The sequence below is a fragment of the Frieseomelitta varia genome, unplaced genomic scaffold (assembly GCF_011392965.1).
Source record: "Frieseomelitta varia isolate USP_RPSP 00005682 unplaced genomic scaffold, Fvar_1.2 scaffold_2, whole genome shotgun sequence".
Taxonomy (NCBI): Eukaryota; Metazoa; Arthropoda; class Insecta; order Hymenoptera; family Apidae; genus Frieseomelitta; species Frieseomelitta varia.
In genome coordinates this window covers 43,662-65,855 of record NW_025109749.1, presented here as the reverse complement: position 1 = coordinate 65,855, position 22,194 = coordinate 43,662, and the positions used below count along the sequence as shown (strand labels likewise).

At 35.4% G+C, this 22,194-nt stretch overlaps 1 protein-coding gene across 3 annotated transcripts in view; it reads right to left on the bottom strand.

Annotated features, from left to right (window-relative positions):
• Positions 1-21,730, bottom strand: part of LOC122526855 (BAI1-associated protein 3) — a 104,388-nt gene extending 82,658 nt beyond the window's left edge. For all 3 annotated transcript variants that reach the window (XM_043650452.1, XM_043650453.1, XM_043650454.1), the window contains exons 1-2: positions 21,049-21,730; positions 15,589-15,836 (exon numbers count right to left, since the gene is read on the bottom strand). In XM_043650452.1, coding sequence (XP_043506387.1) covers positions 15,589-15,836; positions 21,049-21,246 — 446 coding nt within the window. In that variant the 5' untranslated portion in view covers positions 21,247-21,730. The remainder of the gene's footprint in view (positions 1-15,588; positions 15,837-21,048) is intronic.
• Between the last annotated feature and the right edge of the window lie 464 nt (positions 21,731-22,194).

Here is a 22,194-nt window from a genome sequence, read left to right as displayed (position 1 = left end):
TTTTTATGTTTCTGCATTGATTTTTTTTCTTTTTTTGCTTCAGACGCTGCATTCATCTTTTCGTCGTATTATTTTTCACGGTTTAAGGGAAACATCAAACGAATGGTCAGACGAACTGGTATGTGAAATATTATTTTCTATTCCTTCTTGCCCGTTATATTTCGTTTGTTTAAAACAATCTTCTCCTTTTTATTTCTTTCCTCTTTTTTTTTTCGTTTCTTCATCTCTCTTTCTCTGCTTCTTACGTAATTTTTTAACCTCTTGCGCTGGAATGACGTGCCACGCGCACGTCGAGAACTTTTTCTCACAAATTGCAACATTTTCTCAGTTTTAAGTATATATTTAAATGAAACCCAGGCAAAACAAATGATAAGTTTATTACTTCTTAATAATCTCTATCCGGTGATATCATACCGACAAGTTCAAAAGAAATAGAAAGCGACGAATTATTGTTTTACGGTTCGGTCACTCGTTATGGTCCGCGAGCCAGTCGAACACGTTAATTATTCATTTTATTTATTCGTCGCACGGTTATTGTTAATATCCATTTAAGTAGACTGCTCGACGCATCGAACTGTCCTCTCGCATTGAAGTGGCAATACTCGATGCACTTTCCTCGAGGATTTATCACTCGTTGCTAGATAACTTGCTCCCCTGGCGGCGATCCCACCAGAGTAACATCTTTTCGCATCCAGTTGCGGACGCCAAGGGAAAAGAACGTTCGAGAGAAGAAAATTCAGCGACAAATCCGAAACCGTAACGCTTCGTAGCAAATACTTGCCATCGTCGCCACACTGATTCACAATGGGAAATAATAACAAAAAATTCGCGATTTTTATGGAAACACGATTGAAGAGATATAATTAGAGAGCACCATACTTTGTAGACATGTGTATCTCATTATATTTGTTCACGTGCAATCTACCTAATTGCCAGCTTGGAAAATTCTAGTGATAACTAATCTTCAAATATCTAAACGTATTTTTGGGCATGTAATTTAAAATAACAGTAGAAACAAAACTTGAATAGAGAATTATTTCGCCCATTAAATATTGTAATTTTTATATGGATTTTTGCATTCTCCGATAAATTTCATATATACACGAAAATCCGTCGCTTTTTAATAACAATACAGCAATTGTTATTCACACGTGAATCATATTTTCTCTCGATCTTTCGTTAGCCAATGAGCACGATGTTGTAACAAAAGCTCAAAAAAGAAGATTTATAACAAACGATTACACGTAGCTGTGGATAATGAAAAATAATTTCTCTTCCTTTAGCCTTTGTTGCGCGTGTGGTATTCGAGTTTCATAATGAATATTAAATAATTTAGAGTCTATACAGAGGACGATGCGTCTCATAAAATTGAAATTCCTATGATTCTTTCAGCAATCTCGTGACTGAAGTATCCGTCCGGAACGTTCCAACTTCACCAATTTTCTCTCGAGTGAGTTGTTGTTTTCTGTTTAGTGTGTCGTCGATACATGTTCGTAGAAACTTACGAGTTTTTTTTTTCCGCGTCGTATTTTCTGACAGGAAACAATCGTTCAATAGGAATATTATATAATCGAATTTTTTTCGAAATTGATAAACTATTGAATTCGCAATTTGTATGAACTAGTTAATATATACACATTTCTAGGACGATGTGTTTAATCCTCTATGGCACAAGTAAGTTTGAAATTCTAATTTGATCTGCTTATTGTATGTACAATAATTATTACAATATTATGACAATTATTGCAATGGGTTGTTCGTAGGTTTTAAATAATTGCAATTAATTAATACTTTTTCTTCTTTTAAAAGTGAGCGAAATTCTGGTTGCAAAAAATTAATTAATGTTTAATTAAAATTAAAAAGGAATATATCATGAACGTCTGGTAATTTTAAAGTAGATTATCTTTCAATTTTAAACGTGAAAGATACTTCCACAATCATTTTCAATATTTCACCAAAACAAATTACTTAATATCTAATATTATTTTTAACTTTTATTTAGATTTGGTACTTTTCAAATTCAAAAATACCATTATCACCTCGTGTCAACATCCTACTTTCTCTTGAAATCTCTTTCTCCAACTATAAATAATTCTTTATCAAAACATTCATTTTTCCACCCTCTAAAGTCTGATGTTATCTGCACGTATCTTTCCACCCTCGTTGTGTATTTAACAGGGGGTTTAACACTGGAACTTCTAACAACCAAAGCAGCAAATTTGTACCGCGGAAGATACACATACAGAGAAATTATAACACAAATCAAACCACATAATAAAATATATCACATTACACTGTAAAATTATAATGTAAATGTATAGAAAAATAATTTGAAATTAATCAGAGGCTTCAAAAAAAAAGAAAAAAGAAAAAAAGAATTTTCGAAATATTCAACTTTGAAATATTAATTATTTACAAATTTTATTAAAGTCGAAGATACCAATTACTTAAACTATGAAGGTTTAAAATATTAATTAGTAAAGTAATAAATATTGAAACGTCAAAGTTAAAAGAAATCGACCTTCTAAACAATTGCACGCGCATTCGAAATATTAAGAGTGAAAAATAACGCGACAAATAGCAGGCTGCGTGCGTCGTCGATCATTGTGTCCATGTTGATCGTCGTCATTGTGGGTTTTATTAGACCACAGCTGGTGCCGGTGATGCTATTTGCCAGAGAAGTGGCGGATCGCTAGGCTTTTACGATCGTCCGAACGCGCTCACCACGATACTGAGACATCCTCCATTACGGATAAGTAACGAGAGAAATCCTTACGTCCGATCTCTCAATACACCAACACCCACCGTAGTACAACGTTCTACGAGTCGTGACTCACAGAGACAAACGCATTACTCCTGCGGTTTAATGCTGCGCGAAATACTGATGGCGTTTGAGGCTCGCTGGGAAATCGACTTGGTTAACCAAGAGTCCTTGGAAATTCCAACATGGCCCGTTCGTGATTTAAGAAAATGTTACAAATTCGTTGCGAAATTTATGTGTATTCTTTTCAACGAGAATAGGGGAGGCAAATTTTTAACTTCAGCCTCAGGAATCTTCGTCCAATTTGTGGATTTTTGGATCTTTGTGTTATTGAATATTGTGTTTCAAATATTACACACTCCACATATTTTTATTGCTGCATTTTTCAACCCTCATAATTTTTATTAATAGGAGAAAAATTGTTAACTGATTGCTATCGTTCGTGATTTAAGAAGATGTTACAAATTCGTTGCGAAATTTATATATATTTATATATAAATTTATATAATTTATATATATATATATTTTTAACGAGAATAGGGGAGGCAAATTTTTAACTTCAGCCTCAGGAATCTTCGTCCAATTTGTGGGTTTTTGGATCTTTGTGTTATTGAATATTGTGTTTCAAATATTACACACTCCACATATTCTTATTGTTGCATTTTTCAACCCTCATAATTTTTATTAATAGGAGAAAAATTATTAACTGATTGCTATCGTTCGTGATTTAAGAAGATGTTACAAATTCGTTGCGAAATTTATATATATTTATATATAAATTTATATAATTTATATATATATATATTTTTAACGAGAATAGGGGAGGCAAATTTTTAACTTCAGCCTCAGGAATCTTCGTCCAATTTGTGGGTTTTTGGATCTTTGTGTTATTGAATATTGTGTTTCAAATATTACACACTCCACATATTCTTATTGTTGCATTTTTCAACCCTCATAATTTTTATTAATAGGAGAAAAATTATTAACTGATTGCTATCGTTCGTGATTTAAGAAGATGTTACAAATTCGTTGCGAAATTTATATATATTTATATATAAATTTATATAATTTATATATATATATTTTCTTTTTTTTAACGAGAATAAGAGAGACAAATTTTTAATTCAGCCTTGGGAATCTTCGTCCAATTTGTGGGTTTTTGGATCGTTATACGTATTATTGAATATTATGCTCGGTTTTAAGTTTTACACACTCTACATATTTTTATTGTCGCATTCTTCAGCTCTCATAATTTTTATTCATACGAGAAAAAATTATTAATTAATTGCAGCTACTTGTTTTAATTCATTAATAATCTATTATTTTGGTGTTAGGTTGATGAAGCACAACGAAGCGATATAACAAGCAGACGAAATGAAATTTTCCAAGTGTGATTGTACGAACACGTAATTCCCAAATTGCACGATGTTCAAACTTTTCATACACGTACAATAAATTCATTTTGCAATCCTTTAATCGCGCGATTAATAGATAAACGTACAGAGCGAATCGAGCGATATTCAGACGTGTAATAAAAATTGCAAACTCGCATCGTCAACAAGTTTCACGAAAAAAAAAAAAGAAAGGAAAGAGGAAAAGTATCTACGAGACATGCATAAATAATATTTCAAAAACTGTTCGACACGTCATCGCGTGGTTCAACGCGCGACCATAAAAGCGAATAAGCTGACAAGAGGCATGTCCTTCGCGTTTACGACAGGCATTCAAGTCGTGGAAAATATCCGACGGGATAGCCTGGAATCCCAAACTCGCCCTTCCCCGTGGAATCGAGAGGTTGGAACTCGGTGTCTCGAATTGGCTGCCACTTTCGTTCTGGTCTAATCGAACCGAGTATGACCATCCGCGTGTGCTGCGTTTCACGCAAGAATTCCCAACACGTAGCAAACTGTAAACCAACGTCGGATATTCCACTGCTCACGCGGGCTCTCGAGGAGTTTCGTACGATACGAGTAGTACAGAGTCGAGTCTCGTGAAACGTGAAACGTTTCGCTGAGTAGAATAAAATCTTTAAAAATAGCTAACGAAACGTAAAAACGCAAGTCTCGTATCATAAATTACAGTAGAGTCAACTAATCATTTTCTAAAAGAATCGTTTCATATCATAAATTACAGTACCACGCGTCATAAATCATAGTAGAGTTAACTAATCATTTTCTAGAAAATCGTTTGGGAAAGTGTCGATTTTGCTCGTGGTCACGTTTCATAATGTACTCAAAAACACTAAACACAATTCGGTGTTAGTTAAGAAATTTACTGCAATCTTCGATTACAATTATTAATCGATCGCTCGTTAATTATTTAATATTATTTCGAACGACTTCTCGAAATTTCACGCTGCAACAGCGGCGTAAATCGATGCTATCCGACGTCGAGGCAAATTAATTTTCTCCTAGACTAAATCGCGAGATTTCTCTTTTCGAGAAGCGTGAAGTATCGCGCTGCGTGCTCAAAGGTCGCGTTAAACTGAAATGTTCATCCAATTACTTTCCCGATTATTTACGTGAAATCGGTTCTTTAACCTCTTGCGTTAGGAGTCATGTGCAAAATTCCAATATTTTCTCAGTTTTAAGTATATTTAAATATAACCCAGCGAAATAAATAGTAAGTTTATTACTTCTTAGGAATTTCTATCCAGTGATATTGGTTCCGGAGTTCAAAAATAAAGCGACGAATTGTTGTACACTGGTACTGGTCACTCGTTATGGTCCGCGCAACCAGTTGCCAGCGCGAGTGGTTAAAAAACCCGCTCCCAACCAAGCCGTTGCGCAAGCATGACCACAGAATTTTCATTTCTAGTTCTACCTTCACCTATTCTCATCGATATGACCAGAGAATTGAAAAAAGATACGCCTCTCGATTATGTGTTTGTGAGAAAGAGAAGGAAGATTGTATAAACCTGTGCAACAATGGTACGGATCCAGTAACAAATCAATGTAACAAGCATCTCTGTTTCTCTTTCTCTCTTTCTCTGTCTCGATCTTCCTGAATACTCGCCGACAGTTGCAAACTGAAGAAATTAACGAGTTTCCTTCGGCAACTCTCGCCTGTTCACCCGCTCCCGTGATCAAAGTCGCGTTCGAAACTTTTTCGCGACTTCTCCACGGCTCGTCGGAATTCTCCCGAGAGAATTCTCATTTGAAAAGAAGGGAGGGAGAGAACCGGAGAACAAAGGGGGAGAGAAAACACGCGTAACAGGTACATATTTACAGTGCTCGATGGCACAGAAAGCTGCTTTGATGCTCGGCTCGCTGACAGCCGACGATGAAGCCAGACGGTATCGACGGAATAAATTGGAATCGTGAGCAGGCTCTCGATGTTTCTTTCGAAATCCGCCGGAAGCCATCGATGGGCCGATCGCTCGTTGCCGCCAATGGAATCGCGAACAACGCGGCCGCTGATAAATCGAACGCGTCTCCGCGAAAAGATGACAATGCCGCGAACGTCGAAACGACGGGGGAAATCTTAACTAACGAGGAAACAAAGCTGCCGAAGGGGCGAAGGAGACAACGTAACAGAAACATCGCGGCCCATTTAATTCTTTGGGGTTTAAAGTTGTCTCACATTTTTTTTATTTTTTTATTTTTTTTGGACAGTTAATTAATAATAATATTTTTTTTAATCCATCTAACAATTGAAATTACTAATACTCGTGCATTGTTACATTTTATTTAAATTTTAATTTAAATAAAATATAAAAATATAAAATATAAAAGTTTAAATATTACTTTAATTTTTAAATTTAAATATAAAAATTTAAATATTACTTTTCTCTCATTTTAAGAAATATTTTATGTTTAATAATTAAAATTCTTTGTATTTTTTCTTATATTAAAAGAAATTTCGTGCAGGTAGAGATTTTTTTTCTCTAAAATTGCGTGCCCCTAAATGAGGTCGCCAAAATATCGTTTCGAGTTTTAAGAAAAAGTTTTTCCATCCTGTGTTTTTTATATACTGTGATAATTTACAGCATTTCCACAAAGAAGAAAAGTATCTTCATTTGTCCACCCATCCGCCATGATGTAAGAACATTTTAGAATAAAATAAATAAGTAAAATTCAAGTGCGTTACTGTGCAATTGCTTTCTACAAAATTAATCTAACCCAATAATTCGAATTTTTCGTGAGTATTTCCGGAAATAAAAATAATATTTTCAAGATTAACTTTCGAAGATTCAGACTCTTCTTGAGCACCAAGGACAATTATTGTCATATTAGGTATACATGTATACGTAGAAAGCGGGACTTGCGTAATTATAAGCTTGTCCTCTATATTTCTTTTTGATAAAAGATTTTTGATAAAGCAATTGCATTCGTACAAGTGTTGAGTGAAACATTTCAAGTATAAGCAACATTGGAATATTTTAACCTATAGTTTGTTTCAAACGTTATAAATTTTATACTAACTAAATAAACTTTAAGGTCTCTTAAGTCCCCTCGATCGCTGTGAAATAGTTTCAGACACTTGATCGAAATATCAAGCAGACCGTTAATACCAAAAGATACGAAGAAGTCACGTCCCATTTTCACGAACAATATCTACACAACGAGAAGCAAATAATAAATCCCCAGAAGAACCGAAATTGCCTTTCCATCGAAAGATTGGAATCTCCGATAGAGAATTAAAAAAAAAAAAAAAAGAAGCACAAAGGAAGCACAATCAATTATACGCCTCGAGCCAAACTTTCGAATTATCTCTCTGAATTCTTCGTGCAAACTTGTTTATTTCTGAATTAAACCGAAAGCACGAAACTAAATAATGACGATCGTCGAACCGATACGTAAGGAGTATACGATTCGAAGTCTAGTCCCACTAGTGAAATTCGATATTTAAGTTCTGCATCGCAGGTTTCGAATACATAGTAGAACTTCGACTATCTGGATTAATTTTGTTCAGAATGATCGGATAATCGAACGACTCACATTCTGAATACATTACACATAAAGGATTATAATTTATTAGACAACACAAGCATTACGTGTATATTTGTCAATTTCAATTTTTCAATTATTTTTTAATAAATTAATTAATATAATTTGTGAGCAATCGGTTAACGAACAGTTTTGAACTGTGGACAAATCGGACAACATTATTCGTGAAAGATTTTTATGTTCTGATAACAAACGCATGTTTTATATTTTATATTTGAATAATGAATCTCACACTGTGGCGCTGTGATTTATAGAACTGTACTTTACTGGCATCTATGATTGGTTAACGAACAACTCGAACAAATAGCGAATATTGTCTATGAACAGATTATGTTCGTTAACCAATTACCCACTGTGTCTTTGTTCCCTCAATTATTCCGAGTTAGTAAATTGCATAAAAGTTTGAAGTTACTATTTGTAGTAAGGGATGGCCAAGCAATAGAAACCTGGATATTTATCTAATTAATATTCGAACAATCGAGGTTCTATTGTATAATTTTGAAATGAAAATTCATTTCGTACAAACTTTTAATTACTAAAATTAATATCCACAGTTTTTTCAAAAATGTACTCGTAAAATTCGGAATTTTTGCAAAAGTCCGATCGAAAGAGTATTGAAAAACGTTGAAATATTCTTTGAGATATAAAATACCGTTCTATTCTTCTGAAGCAGGGATTTTAATTCAATTCGCAAACATGAAAAATCTCGTTACTTTCGGATATTTCCAAATAATCGCGTTTGATCGGCATCTTTTCGACAAGGGCGTAGTACTCGGAACTTGGAAATCAGAATTCTACCGATTGCTCGAGAATTCGATGCAGAAACCCAAAAATCGGGCTTGGTGACACAAACAACTTCAATGACACGAAAGTTTAACAAAAAAAGAAAAGAAAAAGAAACCACACGCACGTAACGAAATTCCACAAGACATAAAGAATTAAAATCGTTTTAATTAAAAAAAAGAAAAAACCACACGCAGGTAACTAAATTCCACAAGACATAAAGAATTAAAATCGTTTTAATTAAAAAAAAAAAAAAAAAACCACACGCAGGAAACTAAATTCCACAAGACATAAAGAATTAAAATCATTTTGATTAAAAAAAAAAAAAAAACCACACGCAGGTAACTAAATTCCACAAGACGTAAAGAATTAAAATCGTTTTAATTAAAAAAAAATAATAACTCTCGATTAATACAGAATAAATATCCCAACCTATCTCGCGTTGTTTGCTACTCTCCCGTTTGTCGTGATAATAAAAAGACCATCACCCATTCCTTTGCCTCCGCGCCACCTACTCTACGTACGCATACATACATACGTAAATTCCAACCCCGTGGGAAAGCAACGACAGCGGCAAACTTTCGTTTTATCGAAATTTCATATCGCAATTTCAAGTTTTATTCCCGCCGTGAAACTCGCGTGCTCTTCGCGTGCCCTCGGCAGACAGACAGTCGCCACGGATTTCTATATGTTTGTATTGGCCGTCGTTCCTCGCTGATTACGCATCTTCCGACTGTCGAAAGAACGAAAGTGCACACCGACGTTCTTTCGTGGAAATATTTCATGTACTATCTCCCTCCCACCGAGGAGGCAACTTCGACTTTGCAGATTGTGTATATCTGCGACGGATCTCGATCGCAAAGAAAGAATCTTCCTCGAGCTTTTTCAACGTCCTTCCTGCCTTTTTACGGAGGAACGCGGGGAGTAGCTCGCCCGTCACTCTTTGTTTCGGTCTCTTTGAGAACGATCCCATAATCGAGTTACCGTCTCTATAATTCTCGGCGACCCGAAAGTTACCTACTTCGTTTTCCTTGTTTATCGTTGTTATTGATAGAGCGTGCATATAGGTAGGTTTATAATGCAAATTTAAATTTATAAAATTTGTGAAAACTTGCGTAACTTAAATTTATAAAATTTGTGAAAATTTGTGTGCTTTAAATTTATAAAATTTGTGAGAGTTTGCGCGTCTTAAATTTATAAAATCTGTGAAAATTTGCGTGTTTTAAATTTATAAAATTTGTGAAAATTTATGTGTTTTAAATTTGTGTGTCTTAAATTTATAAAATATGTGAAAATTTGCGTGTTTTAAATTTATAAAATTTTTAAAAACTTGCGTGTTTTAAATTTATAAAATCTGTGAAAATTTGCGTGTTTTAAATTTATAAAATTTGTGAAAATTTGTGTGTCTTAAATTTATACAATTTGTAAAAATTTGTGTGTCTTAAATTTATAAAATTTGTGAAAATTTGTGTGACTTAAACTTATAAAATTTGTGAAAATTTGTGTGTTATAAATTTATAAAATTTGTGAAAATTTGTGTGTCTTAAATTTATAAAATTTGTGAAAATTTGTGTGACTTAAACTTATAAAATTTGTATGTATTAAATTTGTAAAAGGATGTATGTTTATGTGTTTCACTACATTTTCAGAGACTTGCACGCTTAAATGTTTTCCAACAGCGACGAGTATACTCGATAAAAGCACGGTACAGTGCGTTTGCTGTGAAATTGAAATAAATTAACCAAAAAATTTTCTAATTGTTTTTTAAAAAATCGTATCTTGCTATAAATATTCATTGTAAAATTGTATTAATTCATAAAAAGTTATGTATAATTACAGTTGACAATAATTTCTCTTTTCGTCTGTAAAGTATTCTAAAATTTGTTAAAATTGCGAATATAGTTTTCGTTTTATTTCAATAGAAAATGCAAATTTTTTTTACTACAAAACAAGTATACTTGACATCGAAAGGGTTGAAATACGTACTTTTTAAGGGGTATTTGCTATACATTTACAACAATATTTAAAGTGAGAAATTATACGAGAAAGATATGCAAAATATAATATTTACTTTCTACAATATTTAATAAGTAAAACATTTCTAGAGATTCCATTTTTTAAATTACATACTCAAAAATATTTGCAATTTGGTCACGATGTTTCGAAGATGAAATAAATTATTTGATTTTATTTTAATATAAAAACATGTAAACTCTCCGCAGAATACAAGGAACAAGATATTACACGTGCTAGAATAATTTATTTGAACTTTTAAGTCGAAGTTATGGTAGAACGGAATTACGAATGAATAAAATAAACCGAGAATGAAAATAAATAAATTCGTCCAATCTGTTTAAACGTGACAAATTATTGAAAATCTCTGGTTTCAATGATGTGTCAAAGTTAAAAAAATTCCGCTTCTGCTTTTGTAGACAATCCACCATATTTATTTTTATTTTATTAATCATGTTCATGAAAGATATGCAGTTACACGAAAACTCGCGATTCAGTTAGCATAGAATTATATGTAAAATAATTATAAAATTTCACTGTTATTAGTCTTCCGTTTCCTGAACTGAACAAAGGATCCAATTATCTACAATTTTTGCAAACAATGTAGACTTCAGCCACAAAGGATCGATGTAGGAGACCAAAAAAAAAAAAAAAAAAAAAAAAAGAAAATTCAGCCTGAATGTAACGAGTTTTGTGCGAGTGATAAAAATCTTCGTTTCGCGATTAATCGTCGCGTGAGGCGAAACCATAAGTCATACAACACGCTCGTTTACGTTTTTTTTTCCCCCTCAGATCCTTTTTTCCCAGAATATAGATTTGTTCAACTGCGTTAATACTTCCTCCATAAAATCGTTTCGTTAAAATAAGCATGGTTTCTTAATGATTGGTTTCAAATATTTGTTAATGAATTTTAAATAAACCACGTCTTTCGATTCGATGCTCGTATCATTATAATTTCAATAAAAGAAGTTAAAAATTTCTGGCAATTGTGCAAAAATATAACAAATTTTTATTCTTTGCTGTCGCATCATCTTTCCTAATAATTGGAATTTGCAAAACTCGTGTGTAATAACAGAATAATAACAATTTTACTTTTGTATAACTCCCACGTAATGATATAATGATAGTAATTATTTTTTATTATTATTATTGTTGTTGTTGTTGTTGTTGTTTTTACAGAGTATTACCGTCAATATTGCGTTATAAAAAATACAATATACAGACAAATATGTGAAAATTGATTAATTCCTTTCAACATTGCATACTACAATGTTCAATCGTTAAAGCATCTTCAAAAGTTTCAGAAATTCAGGGAAACGATCACTGTGAAATTTACGGTTTTGATAGCTGTAACAGCGATGTTATGGAAATACGATGAAAAGCGATTTCGAAATGTCAAATATTTTAGAGTTAAATATCGAACATCAGGGAGCTCCGAATCCGTAGATTATGATCCCACGATGGAGAGTTTACATCGAGTAAACCTCCCCAAGCTTCGAATACTCGAAACTAACCCAGTTACCTACGACTATGCCCTAATCGCTTCAAGTTTATCCAGTATAAATTGTTTAAATAGCCTCGCGTAACTCTGTTTACGCAATTTAAGAACTTCCTAACCTACATGCGTGCGTCGTTTATCCGATAATGTTTAAAACGATTCCAAAATATATTATTTTAGCTTCTCGGTTGACATTAAATAATTGAAAAAAAAAACATTTTATAACATTTCTCAGCAACAAACCGTTATTCGAAGAACGCTCCAGAAACCAGAAAATGTTTTTTTTATTAAAAATTTCAGCTACCCTTCCAAGTTACAGATCTTCTCCTTTCTTAGTTATAGAAAATTTCAATTTCAAAAATTTCGAATTTTAAAGGCACATTAAATGTGACGACTTCAAAGAAATAAGTTAAAACGCAGGAAAGAAAAATTTTTTCAATTAATTTTAAACTTCTCGATCTTCGATCGATCGATTCTATATCTACTCAATCGGACTGTTAAATACGTCCGCCTAATAATTGAAAATTCATAAACGCATTTGTCTTGCTCTCTCTTCCTTTTTGTTCGTTCAAGATAGATCGCTTTCTCCGTGCAAATCATAATTCGTCATGATTGCTGTCGAAGGTAAACTCGATTTTAAACGTTCGATTACACACGATTACAACGCGATAGCTCTTCAGCAACTCGATTTCGTCGACGTTCGATGAACGATCTCGAAGATGACCCGTCTGCTTCCTCTCGGGACACTCGTTCCATATTATGATCTCTCGTTCACATTGTCCGCTCATCATTGAAATCGACGATTGGATTTCATTCTCCTCTACTTATACGATTCTATCAATTAACTCGTTCCTGATAATTATCGAGCAATTGATAATGTACTGTTGATAAACGGCGGATAAAATACCGATGCTATTCTTTCGAACGGTATCACGATAATTTATTCCACGAGATTTATTAACTACGATGTTTGTTTCAACACCTTTGAAGAAGAAAAATATTTTGTACATTTTAAAAATATTTTTAATATATGTTTTGTAATTTTTAAAAATATTTTTAATATGTGTTTAGTAATTTTTAGAAATATTTTCAATATATGTTTTGTAATTTTTAGAAATATTTTGAACTATATGTTTTCCTATTAAAATAAATAGTGTACGAATTGTTGCGCGCATATTTCTTTTTTAAGCTCATGCGAGTTTATAGTATTGATCAATAACAGTCGTAATAATAATTTACGAAAAGTTCCATAGAGACGTGTACTTTGAGAAGTATATGCCTGATCATAAGCTGTCCTATTTCACTTAAAGCGGTTCGCCTCACTTTTCTTCGTTACTCATTTAGGCCGGCAATTAAAACTTGTTTCCTCCATTGTTTCGTTTTTTATGTAGGCAGTATACTTTGACACCAGAATCACTATAAACTCGAACAAAGCGGGGAAAATGAACGTGCGGAGAAAAGTTTGCGACGCAATAAAGAACAATAGCGAACGAAGTGAAATATTCCCGAATTGATACGGCAAACAAATGCCCCCTTGTGCGGTTATTTCCGAAAGAACCAAAAAGAGATCGGGGGAAGAACAAACAAATTGTTTCCAACCGCGTACGCATTTCGAAGCTACAATTTTTACTAATTCCATAATCTTTGCGCTCCTGTTTCTATTTACTCTCCCCGAAATATTTGCTTGGGAAATATTTGTCAATCGGAATTGAAAAACCGGCCGCCGCGATCGGAGATATTCGGTTTGTTCGAAAAGTTCGATTAGTCCGCGGAATGTCGTTTATAAAAGCAGCTTTTCCAAACCAAAAATTCACAGCCTCGAGGAGAGCTCGCGAAAAGCGGGCAAAAATGAAGCAAGATAATAAATTCGAACGGAAACGAGAGAAAGTCGAGAACGAATTCAATAATAGAGTGCGTGTATCTAAATAAATGTGCAAAGGAAATATTCACAACGCGAAAGATCCCAGATAAAAATACATTTATCAATCGTTTTCATAAACAATCGTTTTATATAAATTTTATTCTAAATGTGCGCGGTACAGTGCACATTTGTTTTAAAGATCGACTTGACATTCGCTAAATATCTATTTTTCTTCAGCGATACACTGGCGAATATTGCTCGGTGAATTTTGCCCGGCAGTGCGTTTAGAACCTCTCAGCACATTCCCGATTTTAGTTAATTAAAATGACCTTAGGCAAACAGGATTAGTACGGTTAATTGGAAAGCTTAGCGGAACTAAGAGACAAACAGATTAAACTATCAATGTACAGTCTAGAGCGGAAGCACGGAGAGCCCTCTTTCCTCAGGTTAATTGCTGCGCATTGCAATTAATCGAGTTCCTTTGAACGCTTCGCTCCTTCCATCTTCGCCTTCGACGATGACGAAACTTGCGACGACAGTTAATAGTATTCGTCATCTACAAGCTCTGCGCGAAGTCTTAAATTTTCTTTTCCAGCTCGCTGGATTTGCGAACTCTTTCGCCGACAGAAATTCCCCGTGACGTGACGTGAAAATTAAGCTGAAGTGAAACTTCGAAACTAATGATAACTTCGCTTTGCACGTATGTACATTACGACACGACCAGTATGTACGTATGTATGTATGCATTCGCATTTAGTTAAAAAAATCGTTTTTCGAAAGTGCAAAGCAACAAATGCAGAGAATTCATGAATTTTTGAGAGGATACGGACAGCTCGTAAAAGATACGAATTCAATCTGTATTTTTTCATTTTTTCATTTTTTTTTTTTTTTTTTTTTTTTTTTTTTTTTTTTTTTTTTTTTTTGAGAGCCCTTTATCGAAAGGTTACTGTCAGTTTTTTTTTTTCGCATCAGTTCGTCATACCTTTTTTACCATCGAACTGTACCATTGCAACAAACTTCAACTACGGATATTTAAAACGAAGAATTATACTATATGACGAAAAATTACAAACCAACAATTAAATAAATTAGGTATAAAATTTGCCAATAAAATTTCTGTGTAAAACTCATGAAGCGATGAACGAAAGAAAGTTAAAAATTGGTACTATATGTAAGAAAGGAAATTTTGGTAATTTTTGTATTTTGTATTATTCTTTCATATTGTTATGCTATATATATATGTCTAATATATATATATATATATGTTATTGTTAGATGTAATTCGATTTTATGAAGTTATATCATATCTATCATTCCCAACTTCTCTCGTCACTGTAACCATAACGTTATAATATTATAACTCATTATACTTATATTATAAGTTATAATATAATATATTATAATTATATTATAATATGACAACTGAACAAATTATAATCAACAACTAATAACAAACAATAAAAGTAAGACGAGTATTTCCACGTTCCTCTATTCACAAGAGGGAAAAGGAAAACTGTAGAAATAAAATGAACTTTTCTAGAACTACTTTAAGATTTACAATGCACAAGCGCACGCGACGATTCATCAACGTCTCCGCGAAAAACCCATGTTTATCCATCCGAATAAAAAGAACTGGGAGACGTTCGAGAGATCTCGAAGGTGCCAACGCCAACAGGCGTCAAATAGCTCGCGAACGTATTGGAGGGGAAGGTGATCTACTTACCCGGAAGTGGCTTGTATGTCGACTTCCGGCCAGGAGGGCCTCCTCCGGCAGAACATCAAAGGCGGCCGATCGCCGGAACCGGTGCTTCTTCGGAAAGAGCCAACCCTGCGGGGCGACGTGCTGCCCGATGCACTTCCGGCGGCCGGGTGCACCGTCAGGCCGGGAACGGAAGTGCACTCGAGGGTCCGTCTGCGTGCAGACAACGACCTGCCATGGGAACTCGTCGCAGCTCCCGGTGGCGGCACCACCTGAAACCAGTGACACAGAGATCGAGGAATAATTCGTGGGACGAATTGAAACTTTCTCATGTGTGGTCAAAGAGCGAGGCAATCGTCGCCCGCTGCAGTGCCGTTTGCAATTGTAATAACGAAGGACTAGGCTTCGGAATGTTTGTTTTAGCCATTCAGAATTTAAAATATCAGGGCATTAGGGTTGTGTATACGTGTGCGAGTGACGAAGATTTCGAGGAGGAAAATCGTGGAGAAATCAGATAGAGAGTAGCGAGAGAATACAGATCGAGGGAGAGTAGTGAGACAGTAGAGAATTATATTACTATTAATATATATTATATATATATATATTATTTTATACATTATATGTATTATATACACTTACTGACAAAAGTTATTACTTTCAGCTTTTCAGCTTCTGTTAAATGTTGCCTTCTTGTCATACTTAACAGAAACAATAATATGAACTAGACTCAGAGATGTAAGAAAGGAAACTAAGTGTCTCGGAATATGTTTATTTACATTTTGGACTCAAATTATTGCGAGAAGTTTGTATGTTTCTTGACTTTTGGCACGCAGCTTTTATCTTGTTTCTTCGATTCAACTTAATTGTGGTCCTTGTACAAGTATGTTTGAAAAAAAACTATGTATCTCAAAGATACAGAATATACCGAAATTACCAAACGATTACGTTGTTTTTTTTAACTTTTGTCAGTAACTGAATATTGTATATATCGTACGTTATATCTTATATGCATCGTACTACACGGCTCTACACGTACGCTGTATCATCTTGTATGTATCGTACACGGTTGTACACGTACGTTCTACCATCTTATATGTATCGTAGACGACTGTCCACGTACGCTTTATCATCTTATATGTATCGTAGACGACTGTCCACGTACGCTCTATCATCTTATATGTACCGTACACGGTTGTACATGTACAATATATGATTTTATATATACCATACACGGCTGTAAACGTACAATGTATCACCATATATCTACCGTATACGGCTGCACACGTACGCTGTATCAGCATATATGTATCGTACACGGCTGTATACGTACATTGTAACATCATATATATACCGTACACGGCTGTACACGTACGCTGTATCACCATATATGTACCATATACAACTGTACACGCATGCTGTATCACCATGTATGTACCGTACACGGCTGTACACGCATGCTGTATCACCATGTATGTACCATACACGGCTATACACGTACGCTGTATCACCATATATGTATCGTACACGGCTGTACACGTACGCCGCATCATCTTATACGTACCGTACGTGGCTATACACGTACGCCGTATCATCTTATACGTATCGTACACGGCTGTACACGTACGCCGTATCATCTTATACATATCGTACACGGCTGTACACGTACGCCGTATCACCTTGTACGTACCACACACAGCTGAGCGTGCACGTTCCATCACCTTAGTATATGAATCATACACGGCGGAGCGTGCACGTTCTATCACCTTAGTATAAGAATCGCACACGGCAGAGCGTCCACGTTCCATCAGCTTAGTATATGAATCATACACGGCTGAGCGTGCACGTTCCATCACCTTAATATATGAATCGCACACGGCTGAGCGTGCACGTTCCGTCATCTTAATATATGAATCATACACGGCGGAGCGTGCACGTTCCATCAGCTTAGTATATGACTCGCACACGGCTGAGCGTGCACGTTCCTTCACCTTAGTATAAGAATCGCACACGGCGGAGCGTGCACGTTCCATCACCTTAGTATAAGAATCGCACACGGCAGAGCGTCCACGTTCCATCAGCTTAGTATATGAATCATACACGGCTGAGCGTGCACGTTCCATCATCTTAATATATGAATCATACACGGCTGAGCGTGCACGTTCCATCACCTTAATATATGAATCGCACACGGCTGAGCGTGCACGTTCCGTCATCTTAATATATGAATCGCACACGGCGAAGCGTCCACGTTCCGTCATCTTAATATATGAATCGCACACGGCGGATCGTACACGTTCCGTCATCTTAGTATATGAATCGCACACGGCTAAGCGTGCACGTTCCATCAGCTTAGTATATGAATCATACACGGCGGAGCTTGCACGTTCCATCAGCTTAGCATATAAATCACACACGGCTGAGCGTCCACGTTCCATCACCTTAATATATGAATCGCACACGGCGAAGCGTCCACGTTCCGTCATCTTAGTATATGAATCATACACGGCGGAGCGTGCACGTTCCATCACCTTAATATATGAATCGCACACGGCGAAGCGCGTACGTTCCATCATCTTAGTATATGACTCGCACACGGCGGAGCGTCCACGTTCCATCAGCTTAGTATATGTATCACACACGGCGAAGCGCGTACGTTCGGTCATCTTAGTATATGTATCGCACACGGCGGAGTGCGTATGTTCCATCACCTTAGTATATGATCGCTCAGGCGCGCACGTTGCATCGTCTTATGTATACCGCGTACGGCTTCACGCGTACGTTGCATTATTTTGTATGTAGAGCATACGGCTGTACACGTACGTTATATCTTATATGTATTGTATATATTTATATACATATGTGTATATTTTATATATATATATATCATAGAGAATATTGAATTGTGAGAGTACATAGATTTAGCGAGAGCTTATTTTTAATATTTTCTGTCGTCGGCTCTCGTCGTTGGGACTCTTTCTCTATTAATTCCTATAATATTATAATTACCGGCCCACTCTGTCTTTTGTCAGAGTTTCCGTCAGAGGATCCATAAAATTTTTTCTATCGTGGAATGAAACTGTGGATCTGTCTTGAACGGTTCGTTCCATTCGTGTTATAATTAAACGAGAAATCCTTATGAGTTTATAAGTTTAATCCTTTGCACTTTGTGATCGTCCCTGACGCGACAAATGACGAACTTGGGGAATAATTATAGAGCGAAGGTTTGAGGATGTAAGAATGCAGAGAATATAAGCAAAAACACGTAATTTCTGCTTAGATTTTATTCATAAAAACTTAGTTATTATTAGTTTCAACAGTATAGAATATTAATGTATTTTTTATTTTTCATCTCTGATGGAACGCGAATATTCAAACGTATTCGAAATTGATATTGTACAAAATACTATTGTGTTTGCTTGCAGAAAAGTGATGCAGAAAAAATGAAATTCACGGTTTCAATTTGATTCGCGAGCACAAACAATTCCCAGGCGTTTGATCGAGAATTTCCTGTCGGGGATAATTATTTTATCAAATTAAATATTAAATTATGAAATTCATGTGAAAAATACTTTTATGTATGTTATGTATAATTTTGAAATTAATTTGACTCATTCGTATAAACAGATACTCGTACAACATATTAATTGGTTAAGTTTCGCAGGCAATTGTAACGCATTGTGCGACAAATAAATACTTTTCAAAGTTAACGTTACGTTCGAATACGTCACGAAAATTCAGATACTATATTCAATTTTTCTGCATGAAAGTGATAAATTAGAAATTTCTCAGTTTAATCTCGTTAAAATGTGGATTACTCATTTAATTAATATTTAGATTTTTAACGTGTTCATTAACGTTCAAGACGAAGTCCAGTTGAAGTGAAACCTGCAGACGAACGAAATCAAGATTTGTTTCTATGAAATTTTCTGATCTTTTCACGAGGAGTTTCGCACGAAGGACGCGGTTTTGTGGAGTTGGGAAACATGTGGTTTGCGTGTGGTACGGATAATCGAGTGGAAATTGGGCGTTTCAAGTATTATAGCTGGCCACTGCGGGAAGGTTAATACAGTTTGTATGTGAGATGGGTGGTTATATTATTGGAGGTGAAACCACGATATAACGAGTGTTTAAAATTGTATGCCAGGCGAGTAAGGCGAACCGTTATTAAGATTACGGATAGCAGCCACTGTCATGAGCTAGAATTAACTTTCCCCGTACGTTCCCTGTACGTTCATTTTACTTTATTAATTTCACTGTTTTCAGCGGGGCACGAAACAACGTAGTTAATTTAAAAAGATTTAGTACGGTTTATTAATTAACTCGAAAATAATAAAAAGGCAAACGGGAGGAACGATGCGTCAGGACTAAATAATTCCATTTTTAGGATATCAGTATACAGATAGAAGAACATGAAACGGTTGTAAAGATACTTGTAAATTGTTGCAATAAATTTCGACACTGTGTGTCAGTGAGGAAAAATTCCCCACGAAATGTAAAATATGTAAAACCTTCGTAAAATGTAGACGAAACGAAGTTGTACCTCGATAGTTTGACATAAATATCAATTATACATTACGTAGAGAGGAGACACGTGTTCCAGATGCCACGATTATTCCCCCTCGCGTATGCGCACGCATTTGACAAGCACTTTGACCACCAAGCCTGTTTGAATAATGCATAAAAAGAAGTAAAAGTTTGTCTGTAAACTGTTTCTTCGTTAGATTACGCTCTAGCGCATTTCCACCTGGCTTGGTCATTCGAAAGCCACAGCGTTTATTAAAAAGTTTCGACGTCCCCGTTCTTTTTTTTTTTTTTTTTTTTTTTTTTTCAAACGAGGCCGCGTCAGATGACGAAGTCTACGTACAAAGTCAATTGCCAACAATCTATTTGCGATTCTCGCACGAAGAGACCGACGAACATATAATCTACCCGATTGCCCCTGAAGGATGCACAGGCGATAAAGGATACTTTGAAATCGGATAGTCGCGATGATGGCGAATAAAAACATTAAAAAAATGTTTTCAAGTGTTATTTACGTTATTTACGTTATTTAATTATTTCGTTATTTTTATATTACTTATATCATTTCGAAGTAGTTGTACCATGAACAACCGATTACGGTTAATCATTTAGACAACGAGATAACGAGCACAATATCATTGAATAGGATTATAATTCGGTAGATGCCTATGGAACTTCACATTCTTGCAGGAATTTTCTCAAAACCCACGTGAACTTTGATTTCCTCTCGGAATCTTTGAAAACGAGCTTCAACTACAATGTCGTCGGGAAATTTATTCCATATACCAAAGATTTTAAATTTATCTTCAAATTTATCTGAGAGTTGATCCGATTGTGCAAAAATACACAGAATGTAACACATGATTTTGTGCAAACGTCTATCTCGAAGTTTCTTTTCTGTTTCCATTTGCACAAATGCAGTCCGCCGTATGATGATAACAATTTAACAAATGTCTCGCTCACCTTTGGATAACCGTGAGGGGTGGACTGCTGCGCGGTAGAGTTGGTGTTGGTGGTGCCGGTGACGCTTCCGGTGGAACCGCTCCTTCCGGTCGCGTTGGTCGTTGTGTCCTCGCGGCTGAACGAGAACCTTTTCGGGCTCAGCGTCAGATTCGCGACGCTGTCGCTCACGTACTGTTGCAACGAGTTGAAGAAGCTCATTGTCGATGCGCGGGGAAAAAGGAAAAAAGGAACAGAAAAGAAAAGAAGACGAAGGGAGGTTGCAGCCTGTGGGCCTGTCGAAGTTTCAAACGGGACACTGGCGCGCGAGAATCACTGGGGCAATTGTCATCGTTTTCCTTCCGGCACGTTCGTGTTACCGAACAACACGGCTTCGGGGCGTTCAGTGCGCGGCAACTTTACACGCATCGATCTCGAAGCGACACACGCTGGATTGGCTCGGTGATACGTGAAGGAGAGCACCTCGACCTCGGCAACTTTCACGGTTCTTTGCGTCACGATATCGATTCTGCCCCACAGCCATTTGCAATATCGTTGCTTCCTCTTCCTTCCTTCCTTCCTTCCTTCCTTCCCGTCCACTTGCGGTTCCTCGAGCGTGCAGCTTAAGTCATCGTCCTGCCCGCGATCTTTTAACGATGCGTTCCCGTCGGCCGAGCACGTGTCCTATTTCCGTGCTGGATCGCTCGCATCTGAAAGAAAAATCCGCGGCTCCGTTAAAAACAAATTTCACGGATAGTTTTGCGAAGAATTTCAGGGATGATTTCAGAGGAGGATACGCACCGCCCGAAGAGCGAAATACTATTATTTGCTACTATACATACGTACATACATACACGTGAAATTTTGAAAATTGTTTAAAAAAGTGAATAAAAAAAGGATCTCATCTTTTTGAAAATTTTAATTCGAAGAGCGAGTCAGTATGAAAATTTCAAATAAATTTCAAATTACTAATAAAAATATATAATATTAAGATTAATTAAAAATGACTATTGTCACTTAAAAATTTATAATAAATTAATTATAATAAAAATAGAGTAAAAATTTATAATAAATTAATTATAATAAAAATAGATAAAATGATTTAACGTAATAAATAAAAATTGAATATTAAAATTGACTGAAAATAATTTAACGTGTCATCACTTAAAA